Below are 12,352 nucleotides of genomic sequence, written 5' to 3'. Positions count from 1 at the left end.
ATGCCTTATCGAGTGTTTTGGGTATTTTTATAAGATTTTAGGGTTGGGCTTGTTTTAAGAAATTGATGGCAGTTTTGTAATTTATAAGAAGTTAAAAGCCTCTTTGTTATATTGTAAATGGGCTTTGGTTGTGTTTCTAAAGTTCATTTCATATGGGGTATTTTTATAATTTGGGCCCCTATATTGGGTATAATAGTGAATCTCTCTTTTATCTATAAAGAAAAACCCCTCGAGTCCAATAGAAAAGTTCCATGCTATATTTATAAATAAAAAAATGGAAATATACTAAGAACCAATATGAAAATATACTTTTGATTTTCATCATATCTTCCCGATTGACCCAATCTCTCCATTTAAGGGAGAGAACAATTCCCTTCCATATGAGAATTATTCTCCAAAAAACCTTAGAAGACCAAGTTTTTGGCGTCATTACTGAGAATTCCTAAATTAAATTTAGAATTTGGATTCCTAATTTACGTCTAATTGAGTTTGTTTGTTTTTTTTTTTTTTTCAGTTTTCTTTTCTTTATTTATTATTGTTTTTCTCTCTTAAAGTTATTTTGGTTTCAAGTTATACAAGATTCAAAGAAAAAGAAGGAAGACAATTTTCCCTTGGCAAGTGTTATACGCCACTTTCTAGCTTTATTAAATAAAATAGAAATAAAAGCAAATCAAAAGGAAACATACAACAGCCAATAGAAGCCAAAGGGAAGTGAAGTGCGCTACTTGACAAAAAAGTAACAAGGAAAACTCCACCTTTCTTCACAGCCGCTACACGAAGCTCGCATTCCAGGAATTCAAAGAAACGGGAAGCACGCCTCCAAGAAGAGACGAAAATATTTCGCTGACTTTCTGCTGTCAACTAGAAAGTTTCCTTTTCCGATTCATTTTCTTCTCATAATCTTGTTCGTTTAATTTAGAACCTTTGTTCTTTTCTCAGGAGCAGCCAATAGAAGCAAAAGAGGAGGGGCTGTCGACAAAACCAAAACGGAGAACCCCATTCATACAGCCGCTTCTCCCAACACAACGCCCAGCCAAAATTTCTCATTCTTCAATTGGGAATCGACTTCCTCTTCCCATGAACTTTCAATTTGATAGTGCGAACTCCCCTTTTCACATTGACACATTTAATCAAGATAGTGATCTTATGTCTTTAGCAGGCCGCAAAACCTGAGAAATTTGTTAGAACCCACCGAGAAATTTGTTAGAACCCACAAATTTTCCAAATCCTTAAATAATGCTGTCTTGCGAATAAAGTATAATACTGTAGCCCGCTGTTAACAATCTAAACCTAACATGCACGGTAGTGTAGCCTTCTAATAACCCAATGGCTCTTGCCTTCCTCCTCGTCCTCCTATTCTCTTCCATTATATTTCCAAATGTTCGTGCATGCAGCCAAACTGAACGCAGCTCTCTCCTGGCCTCCTTCGCCCACACTCTCTCTTCTCCTCCATTTAATTGGAGTTCTTCCATTAACTGCTGCCATTGGAGCGGCATCAGCTGTAATCAGGATGTTTGGGTCACCCATTTGATCCTGCCCTCCAAAGGGATCAAGGGAGGTTTTAAGCCCGCATTACTTGCAAATCTCACACATCTTACCCACATCAATCTTTCCCACAACTCACTTTATGGCTCACTTGTTCCAACTGAACTCTTCTTATCCTTGAAAAGTCTTGAGGTCCTTGATTTGAGCCACAACCTTCTTTCCGGAAAGCTACCATCTTCTTTACCTTCCAGCAACATCCTAACAGTGGATTTGTCTAGCAATCACCTGCATGGTGCAATTCCTCCTACATTCTTCCATAGAGCTTGGCATTTGACTAGTTTCAATGCTAGCAATAATGCCTTCTCAGGGTCTATCCCATCCTCTATTTGTCTTCAACATTCTTCTCCTTTAATAAGGCATTTGGATGTTTCCTCCAATAATTTTAGTGGCATCATTTTGCCAGGATTAGGGGACTGTTCTAAACTACAGGTTTTTCGTGCTCATCACAATAACATCACAGGATTACTTCCGGAAGATATCTACAATGCAATCGAACTTGAAGAAATTGCATTACATTTCAACTCATTATATGGAGCAATAAGTGACAGAATTGCCAACCTCACCAACTTGGCAATCCTTGACCTCTCCTTTAATCAATTGAGTGGTGTGCTCCCTCTCCAGTTAGGGAAGCTGTCCAAGTTGAGCCACACAATCCTTGATTTCAACAATCTCCGAGGTTCTTTGCCCCTATCTTTGATGAACTGCACAAATCTTATAGAAGTACGTCTGGGAGCCAACAACTTGGGAGGGGATATCTCCACTCTTAATTTCTCCACACTCAGTCGATTAAGTAAACTTGAGCTATTTGGGAATAATTTCATTGGTAACTTGCCAACAAGCCTTTACTCTTGTCGGTCCCTACAAGCAATTCAATTAAGTGTCAATAATCTACAAGGACAGATACATCCTGAGATTCTTTCATTGAAATCCTTGTCCTTCCTCTCGCTTAGTGAAATCAGATTGACCAATTTAGTTGGGGCAATCAAGATATTAATGCATTGCAAAACTCTTCGAACGCTCTGCTTTTAGGATTCCTTTATCAGTGGGGCAAACCTAGATGATAATGGCATGGTTGATCATGATGGATTCCATAATCTTCGATTTTTGGATTTGAGTGGGTGTGAGATCACCGGTCCAATACCTATATGGTTATCAAAGCTCAGGAATCTCCAGAGCTTGACTTTGGACCGTAACAGAATCACAGGGTCAATTCCTAGTTGGTTGGGGACTCTTCCAAGACTCTTCCATATGAGATTGCATGACAACCTTATTTCAGGTGAATATCCCAAGCAACTCTGCAGGCTACCAAGTTTGGTATATCAACTTCCTGAATCTCAGGTAGAGGACCATCATTATGAATTTGAATTGCCGCTCATCTCTGGATCAAAAGAAAATCCGTATTTTTTACAGCACGTAGTGTCTTTCCTTGCACCAATGATAGACGTATCTAACAATAACATGAATGGTAGTATACCTATTGAGATCGGCCAATTGAGGCTTCTTCACACGTTGAATCTTAGCGGCAACAACTTCTTTGGAAACATTCCAACCCAAATATCCAACCTACAAAACTTAGAAGCCTTGGATCTGTCCAGGAATGCTTTGTCTGGAAACATCCCATCCCCATTGGCTAGCCTGCATTTCTTGCATGCCCTTAATGTCTCGTACAATGATCTCAGAGGACCAATACCAACAAGTACTCAGCTCCAAAGCCTCAATGCTTCTGCATTTGAGGGGAATCCGAAACTTTGTGGAGCCCCAATTCCGAATGAGTGCGGGCCGATCATGGGCATTGATGCAGCAGATAAGAAGAACAACCACGATGTGGACAGTGATCACCAATTTCCATGGTTTTATATTTCTGTTGTGCTAGGCTTCATTGTAGGATTTTGGGGAGTGTGTGGTTCTTTAGTTATTAAGGGAACGTGGAGACATGCATATTTTCGATTCACAGACAATGTACAAGATAGGGTCTGTCTGATGATGACAGTGTCCGTGAACAGGATGAAGAGAAAGCTCAAAGGCTAGATATTATTGTACTGTATTTGATTTCACATCTTCAATTTTTTTTTCTTTTGTGTTCCTGTCCTGATGTAACAATGCACAGTTTGTTCTTATAATAATGTGTTCCTTTTGTAAGCAACAAATACAACTCGAAAAACTGATCATCTGGTTTTGGCCATAGAGCCTTCTCGGAAAAAAGAACAAAAGAAAACAGATTAATACTCTAATGCCATTCCCCTTGTACCGTCGAGGTTCTCTCTAAAATACCCCCGATTCTTCCTGCAATTAGAAGAAGCGCCCACAAAATAAAGCAGACAAAGGAGCTTTGGGGCTGGGGCGGCCGGCTAATTCTTCTCCACTCATTGCTCTGCTCTTCTTCCTCTTACAAACTCTTCTGCGGGAGAACTGAGAAAAGACGACGACTGGTCCAAAACTGAAATGGGTCGGATTATATCGACCTCGGGTGTTTATGTATGCATGTAAAGCCTGTGGCCCTAAGGCCCGAATAAAATACTTTTATCGGATATATTACAAATGTTGGGCCAGACCCGACCCAATTTTGGCCCAAGATAGGAGAAAACACTTCTCTTTTGAGATTTTGAATTGGAATTTGCAGAGAATTGGAGAGCTGAAAATGGCGAAGAAAGGAAGCTCAAAGTTGAATATGTTGCTATTGTTCATCCTGATTTGGGCATAGTTAATTTCTACTTCTTTTTTCTGTTATGGTACACAAGGTGGTAAGCAAATTTGGTATGCCTAGATTACACTTGCTCTACTCTCTACTCTCTACTCGACTGTACTTACAACTACTAATTATTAAGCCCAACAATTAATGACTGTCTACCCTCTCTTTTGATTATTATTTTTTGGTCGAAACCCTCTCTTTTGATTTTTTTACAACTTTATTATTTATTATTTATTATAATTTAAATTGTAAAATTCTTAAAAAAATGGTCACGTGTCAACCATGTGATGTTGTGACAGATCGGACGTTATTCGAAAAATTTAATTACAATGATAGAATTGGATATTTATAATGAGTTTGAGGATATATTGGCGAACAAAATAATTCAAGGAATTAAGTTGGAACTCTGAGGTAAAACAGTTGAAAATCCATGTTTTTTTTCTTAGATAAATTGAAGGGAGGTTCCACCTAATGTTACCAAATTGTAGACGACATTAAGTCTCAAGAAGGGTCCACGATGAGAGCACCAGACCTCCTTATTTCAACGCCTACGACGACTCCAAGCACTTTGCCCGGTGGAAGGCAACCACTAGCTTGAAGAACTTGGAAGACTATCATAGGTTACCATCCTTTTCTTCTTCCCCAAGTGTTAATTAATACTATAAAGTGTTTCTAGATTTTCTTCAGCGTTCTTGTTCTACTTGGATATTAGCGTGTTTGGGTAGTCTTCTGTTGTCCACAAGTCTAATTTGCGTATTCCCTTTGCACACCAGTTCCCTTTGCACACCATAGACGGTGACAATTTATATCCTACAAGTTACTTGTACCAACAAAATATGATATGATATGATATCACATTCACATTAAAATCACCAATAGTATAGGTTCTCTGATTTTACTTTGAGACAGGATTTAATAGCCGGAACACTGTTCTGAAATTTTTGTTTGAGGAAAGACATCTGTAGTGGTAAAATTCTATGGAACAAAACCTGCATTCGGATGGAACCTTGCCGAAAGTTTAATTTCAGAGACAATTAAAGATAATTTTATTGTCCTCCTTTGAAATTAATTCATTTCACTCAAATATTTGCATCCATAAACATTTGCACTGACCTGGACAGCCAAATCTGTAGCTGAAGTTGTATTTGTTGCTTGTTTTGCTTTCACAAGTATGTGCTGCATTAAATTTTGAATACCCATTTTTGTATTCATTTGATATAGTATTCATGACTTTGGACAGCCAAAGTCTCTTTATTGTTGCACGCAAAAGGCAGCGTGAAAGAAACTGCATCCGAAAAGAAGACATAATTATAAGGACAAACTGTGCCGTATTACATCAGGAACGCGAAAGAAAAGAAGAAAAAAAGAAACGCAAATAAAAAATTTAAAATAAAAAGTACAATATTAGCCTCTAAGGCTTTCTCTTCATCATGTTGATGCGTACTGTTATCATCACATAGAGCCTATCTTGTATATTGTATATGAATCGAAAATATGCATATCTCCATGTCTTGTTAATAATTAAAGAACCACATACTCCCCAAAATCCCACTATAAACCCTAGCACAACAGAAGAAATATAAAACCACGGAATTTGATGAAGCCCATTGTTCATGTCTTTGTTGTTCTTCTTGTTATCTTCGTCAATGCCTTTATTTGGTCGACTGCACTTATTGGCAAGTGGGGCACCACAAAGTTTTGGATTCCCCTCAAAGGCAGAAGCGTTGAAGCTTTGGAGCTGAGTGCCTGTTGGTATTGGTCCCTGGAGATTATTGTACGAGACATTAAATTGTTTCAAGAAAGTGAGGCTCACCAATGACAATGGGATTGTTCCAGACAAGTGGTTCTTGGAGAGGTTCAAAAGCTCTAAATTTTTTAGGTTAGATATTTGGTCTGGAATGACACCGGAAAAGTTGTTGGAGTCAAGATTCAACTTGCGGAGAAGCTGCAATTGGCCGACCTCAGTAGGTATATCACCACTAATGTTATTGTTAGATAAGTCAATCGCTGGAAAAAACAAAAATAATTTGTGTGGTTCAAAACGTGGATTTGCGGTTCCACTGCCGCCAAAGATAGGCAATTCAAATTCATAATTGTCCACTTGAGATGCAGTAGGTTCATAAACCAACCTTGGTAGTCTACAAAGTTGCTTTGGAATTTCACCTGATATTCGGTTACTCGCCAAGTTTAGAGAAAAAAGTCTTGGAAGAGTCCCCAACCAACTTGGAATTGGTCCTGTGATTTGATTGTTATATAGAGCTAAGATCTCTAGATTCTTGAGCTTTGATAACCATAAAGGTATTTGACCAGTGAAGTCAGAATCAGCCAAACTCAATAACCGAAGATTTTTGAATCCGTTAAAATCAACCATGTCATCATCAGATGGCATTCCCTCACCTTCAAAGGTACCAGCAAGCGAGAGTGTGTGAAGACTTTTGCAACTCATCAATATCTTCATTGCCCCTGTGACATTGGTGAATCGGTTGTAACCAAGCGAGAGGAAGGACAAGGATTTCAATGAAAGAATCTCAGTTTGTATTTCTCCCTCTAGATGATTTCCACTCAATCCAATAGCTTTTAGTGACCTACACGAGTAAAGACTTACTGGAATCGTACCAGTGAAGTTATTAACCCTTAGGTCAAGTTTAGTAAGTTGACTAAGTCTGGAGAAATCAAGCATGGAGATATCTCCTTCCAAGTTGTTGGATCCCAAACGTAGTTCTAAAAGGTTTGTGCAATTCATCAAAGAGATGGGCAAAGAACCTTCTAAATTGTTGAAATCAAGGATCACAAACTTCAACTTCGAGAGCCTCCCCAAATTGACAGGAAGCGCACCGCTCAATTGATTAAAGTAGAGGTCAAGGATTGCAAGGTTGGTGAGGTTGACAATTTTATCACTAATGGCTCCATATAGTGAATTTAGAGGTAATGCAATTTCTTCAAGTTTAGTAGCATTATAGATATCTTCTGGAAGTAATCCTGAGAGATTGTTATGACCAGCCTGAAAAACCTTCAATTCGGAACAGTACCCTAGTCCAGGAGCAAGGTTGCCACTAAATTCATTGGAAGAAAAATCCAATACCCTAAGGAAGGGAGAAGCATGGAGACAAATTGAGGATGGGACATACCCTGTGAAGGTATTGTTGCTGACATTGAAACTAATCAAGTTGCTAGCTTGGTGGAAGAATGAAGATGGAATAGCACCATAGAAGTGATTGCTAGACAAATCCAGTTTCCGGATATTGTTGGATGGTAGAGAAAGTGGTAGCTCTCCAGAAAGAAGGTTATAACTCAAATCAAGGATCCGAAGACGATTCAAGGAAACAAAGAATTGAGTTTCCAGGGAACCATAAAGTGAATTGTGGGAGAGATTCAAGTGAGTGAGATGTGTGAGATTTGCAAGTGATGAAGGAAACATACCTCCTTTGAGCCCTTTGTAGGGTAAGAGCAATTGGGTGACCCTACCATCTTGATCACAAGTGATGCCCTTCCAATGACAACAATTATCAGAGGTCCAATTTAAAGGAAGAGAAGATAAAGTTAAGGTAAAGGACAGGAGAGAGCTGCGATCAGTTTGGTTGCATGCATGAGTATGTGTGGAAATAATGGAAGAGAAAAAGAGGAGGAGAAGGAAGCAATATGCCATTGGGTTATAAGGCTGCTGCAGTACTAGCAAAGTTCTTGCGTGTATTTACATTGCCCGCAGGTGTGGATATATATAGGAGCAAATAAAGGCATAATTTATTTCTTTTCTTTTAAATATCTTGAGATTATTGACGCAGCATTAAATGGCAAAACATCATTTGCAAACTGAGAAATTGGCAAACAACCATAAACACACAACACAAAGCTAAGACTTGTTATTTTGAAGTCTATAGACTATATAGTGATTGGGATTTGGGACTCCAAAGTCAATATGATCGGATTTGGGACTCCAAAAGTCAATGTGATGGGACTCCAAAGACTATAGACTTTCATGAAGCGATTCCATATTTGAAAAATGAAGAAGATTGGCTGAAATTTCATCTCTGATTTTGAAGGCATATTCGGAATTTCTTTATCTTGAAAACGATTTATCATTAAAGGCAAAACATCACTGCAAGCTGAGAAATTGGCAAACAACCATAGCCATAAAATACAAATTCTTCAAATCCCCTCTATGTACTGAGCATGAGGTTTATTCTAAAAAAGTTTTTTTTTTTTTTCTCGTCCACAAAACTCAGAATACGAATTTGATCTAGAACCACAATGCCATCATTGTATGGCTTTCAACTACTGTAGCCAAATTGTAGACCACATTAGGCCACGATGAGAGGACCAGACCTCCTTATTTCATATTCAAAATATCTATTTGAGGATGTCAAGTATCTTACATATTCCAAACACTATTCTCAGATTGAAAAAAAGAAAAAGAAAAAGAAAAAGAAAGAGAAGACAGATTATGAGAACAAAATGTGCCTTACATGTGGAAAACAACAAAAAAAGACAACAAAGCAAACACAAATGAAACTGTAAAATATAAAGTACAATCTACCCTCTAAAACTATTTTCTAGATCATCTTGAAACGACCCCATAAAGTACAATCTACCCTCTAAACTATTTTCTAGATCATCTTGAGCGTTCTAGTTCAGTTGTGCAAAATGTAGAATTTATTGCTTCATTGTATCCACAAGTCTTACTTGCATATTGATTTTGCACACCGGTTATGAGGGATCGCTAATTTTCTTTTCATATAGCCATAGCCGCAGACACTTTTTTATATCCTACAAGTTATGCACTTGTACCACATTCACATTCACTATGATATGATATCACATTCACATTAGAATTACCAATAGTATAGCTGCTCTCATTTACTTTGAGACAAGATTTAATATCTCAAAATATTTTGTCTGAACTTTTCTGAAATTTATGTTTAAGAAACTCATCTGTAGTTGTGCTAAAATTCTGTGGAATACAAAAACCACTACAAGACAAACAGTTATTAGTGGCCAGCTACTTGGTCACAAAAACTACCAATTTTGGCCATGGAATACAATTAGTGTCCAAATATCAGTGGTCATTGGGTGGTCACTAGAAGCTTGTGACAAATTCTATTTAGTGGCCAATGTCAAGTGTTGGTCACTACAACCCAAAGAATTAGCTACTTCCTTTGTGTGGTCATAAAAATGCTATTAGCGGCCACAACTTTAATCACTAAAGAGCTACAATTTGGTCACCAAAACATGCATTTTAGTCACTGGAAGTGGGTCACGTGCCCACAATAGTGATCTACTTGCTCACTAAAAGTGGGTCTGAACTGCAAGTTTTTTCTACCGGTCATCACAATAACCTCTCAGGTTACTTCCAGAAGATATCTATAATGCTACCAAACTTGAAGAAATTTCGCTACCTCTCAATTCACTACATGGGGCCATTAGTGATAAAATTGTCAACCTCACCAACCTAATCCTTGACCTCTACATTAATCATTTGAGTGGCTAGCTTCCTCTCAATTCGGGAAGTTTTCCAAGCTGAAGTTTGTGACCTTTGATTTCAACAATTTTGAAGATGCTTTGGCCCCAACTTGGAAGGAAATATCTCCATACGCTTGATTTCTCTAGACTTAACCAACTTACTAAATTTGACCTAAGGGTCAACAACTTCACTGGAACGTTTCCAGTAAGCCTTTAGTCATGTAGGTCCCTAAAGGTTGACTAGAAATAATCTAGAGGGACAAATACAAGCTGAGATTCTTTCATTGAAATAATCCTTGTCCTTCCTCTCGCTTGGTTTCAACCTATTCACCAATCTCACAGGGTAATGAAGATAATTATGAGTTGCACAAGTCTTCACGAACTCATGCTTAGTTGTTCCTTTAAAAATGAGGGAATGCCAGCTGATGATGACATGGTTGATTTTGATGAATTCCTAACTCTTAGGCTATTGTGTTTGATTGATAGCCGCCTCAATGGTTGATGACGTGGAGATACACATAGTTCATAAATAATCTACAAGATAGGTTGTACGAGTGCACATTAACACTATTAAAAGAAGGCTTAGAGGCTAGATATATATTATTGTACTTTTTATTTTACATTTTTTGTGTTCCCGATGTAATAAGGCGTACAATTTGCTCTTATAGTTATGTTTTCTATTTCGGATGCAATTTCTTCATGCGACCCTTTGTAAGCAACAAAAATGCATGAATACTATATCAACTGAATACAAAAATGGGTATAAAAAGATTAATGCAACAGGTCAATCCACATGCTTATAAAAGCAAAGCAAGCAACAAATACAACTTCAGCTTTCTACTGGCAAAACCGACAGATTTGGCTGTCCAGGTCAGTCCAAATATGTTCATGGATGCAAAGAATTGAGTGAAAACGAACTTAATTTGACAGGAGGACAATACACAATAAAATTATCTTATTTTATCTTTGAAATTTTATTTTTCATTCACTATAGAAATTAAATATTATTAAATAATATAAAATTTCCAGCAATCTCATCACCTATATACGAAAGTAGAGAGTTGTTTAATGAACACGTACAAATATATCTGTTTATGTCTATTTTATTACGAGGTTTTCTTGTCTTGAAATTAAGAAGAACTTATATGTAACGGGGATGTCACCGTGACGATATTTGTAGCCTATCATATATTGTCATGTCAGAAAGTTAAAACACATAACAATCAGTGACTCGGGATAGCACCATGGTAGCATCCCCGATATAAGTAAGTTTTTCTCCTAACAACCGCCTAATAAAATAAACACAAACAAGATATTAGTGCCTTATTAATATGGCTAGTTCTTTGTTAGACTTTATTGCAGGACAGGTAGATTTATCAACAATGATAAATTTCTCCGTCAACAATCAACGGAAACGAGTGATATAATACCAAAGGCAGAGACCTTTCTCCTCAAGCAAATGGGGGTCCTTGTAAATTAAATTTGGATATTTGCTTCTGATTTTTCAGTTAGATTTTCTATATACTTTCTTTATGCAGTTAAATTTGGATATAATACCAAAGGCAGAGATCTATGTGGCAATTTGAAAAGGTTTATTTATTACTTGAATAATTTTTGCTCCAACATACTCTTCAATTCAATTAATGCAATATTATGAAAAAGAATGAAAACATGTGAACATATGTGAAAATTTTCTATGTATTTATTATTTGAAAAGTAAGTTTTATTTTTTCAAAGTAAAATTAAATGTTTTGAAGAGTCAAAGTCAACTTACTAGCCTTGAAAATAGAGAAAAAGGTTGCTGCTTTAATGGCTGGGCTTGATCAGCTGTTGGAGAGATTTTTTATGATGTGGCTCACCTGTTTGAACATTCCAAAATGATTAAAGAGGCTATTGGAGATAGTCTAATTTTCTCGTACTGTGTAAAATGGGTTAATGGTACTATACTACTAATAAAATAATAAATGAGCTTTTAATCTCATATATGTTTTTCACAGTCCCGTTCCCTGGTCCATGGGGACCAAGTAGTGTTTTGGTCAACTGTCCTATCCAAGGGTGAGCAGCTATAATTTCAATTTATAATATTTAATGTCGGTTTTTTGGGCAAATAATTTTAAATCCACCTGCATGCTTTCAACCTTAGGATGATAAAATATCTAAAAGTTAAGCAGGTGTGTCAAAATTTGTGTTTTCTTGTGTCCCCAATCCCAACTCACTTAAAAAGACTAAGTCTTATAAAGACCTCTATAAAACTCTTTTGATTATGAGGGATGTTCGAAATCGTGGAATGACGTCTCATTAACGTGAGGCAACTGAAACCGGAGCATATAGATCCAACCGATCAATAAACACTTGAACCGAACTCGTAACTTTCCCAAGTTGGACAAATTAGACTCAAACAAACTCTATAACCAACAAAGCTTAATTAGGAATTTTCTTTTGTTGTGAAATTGCGTGGAGGACAAAATCATGGCAATGGAATAAGTGGTAGATTATGGAAGTGATGGGTTATACAAGCAAAAAGTAAATTATTTTCATTTTTTACTTTCGCTGTGTGAGGTGGGCGCATAATCTACAATGTCCAATCCGACATACAGGTGAATAGAAATGTAATGACAATTCAAATATATTTAAAAAAAATTATGGTAATTAATAATCTAT

At 37.1% G+C, this 12,352-nt stretch overlaps 1 protein-coding gene and 1 pseudogene across 1 annotated transcript; one reads left to right on the top strand and one right to left on the bottom strand.

Annotated features, from left to right (window-relative positions):
* Positions 1 to 1,323: 1,323 nt before the first annotated feature.
* LOC117625315 lies at positions 1,324 to 3,573 on the top strand (annotated as a pseudogene).
* Positions 3,574 to 5,452: 1,879 nt separating this feature from the next.
* LOC117625766 (receptor-like protein 2) lies at positions 5,453 to 7,906 on the bottom strand. Its single transcript, XM_034357313.1, has one exon. It carries the CDS (start codon positions 7,878 to 7,880, stop codon positions 5,646 to 5,648), a length of 2,235 nt encoding a protein of 744 aa, XP_034213204.1. The 5' UTR covers positions 7,881 to 7,906; the 3' UTR covers positions 5,453 to 5,645.
* Between the last annotated feature and the right edge of the window lie 4,446 nt (positions 7,907 to 12,352).

Source organism: Prunus dulcis, chromosome 4 (genome assembly GCF_902201215.1).
Source record: "Prunus dulcis chromosome 4, ALMONDv2, whole genome shotgun sequence".
NCBI classification, from domain to species: domain Eukaryota; kingdom Viridiplantae; phylum Streptophyta; class Magnoliopsida; order Rosales; family Rosaceae; genus Prunus; species Prunus dulcis.
The sequence above is the reverse complement of the archived record's forward strand: the minus strand, read 5'-3'. Positions and strand labels throughout refer to the sequence as shown.

Excerpts from the sequence above, each read along its gene's own strand:
- LOC117625766 (XM_034357313.1), bottom strand. The coding sequence starts at position 7,880 with ATGGCATATTGCTTCCTTCTCCTCCTCTTTTTCTCTTCCATTATTTCC.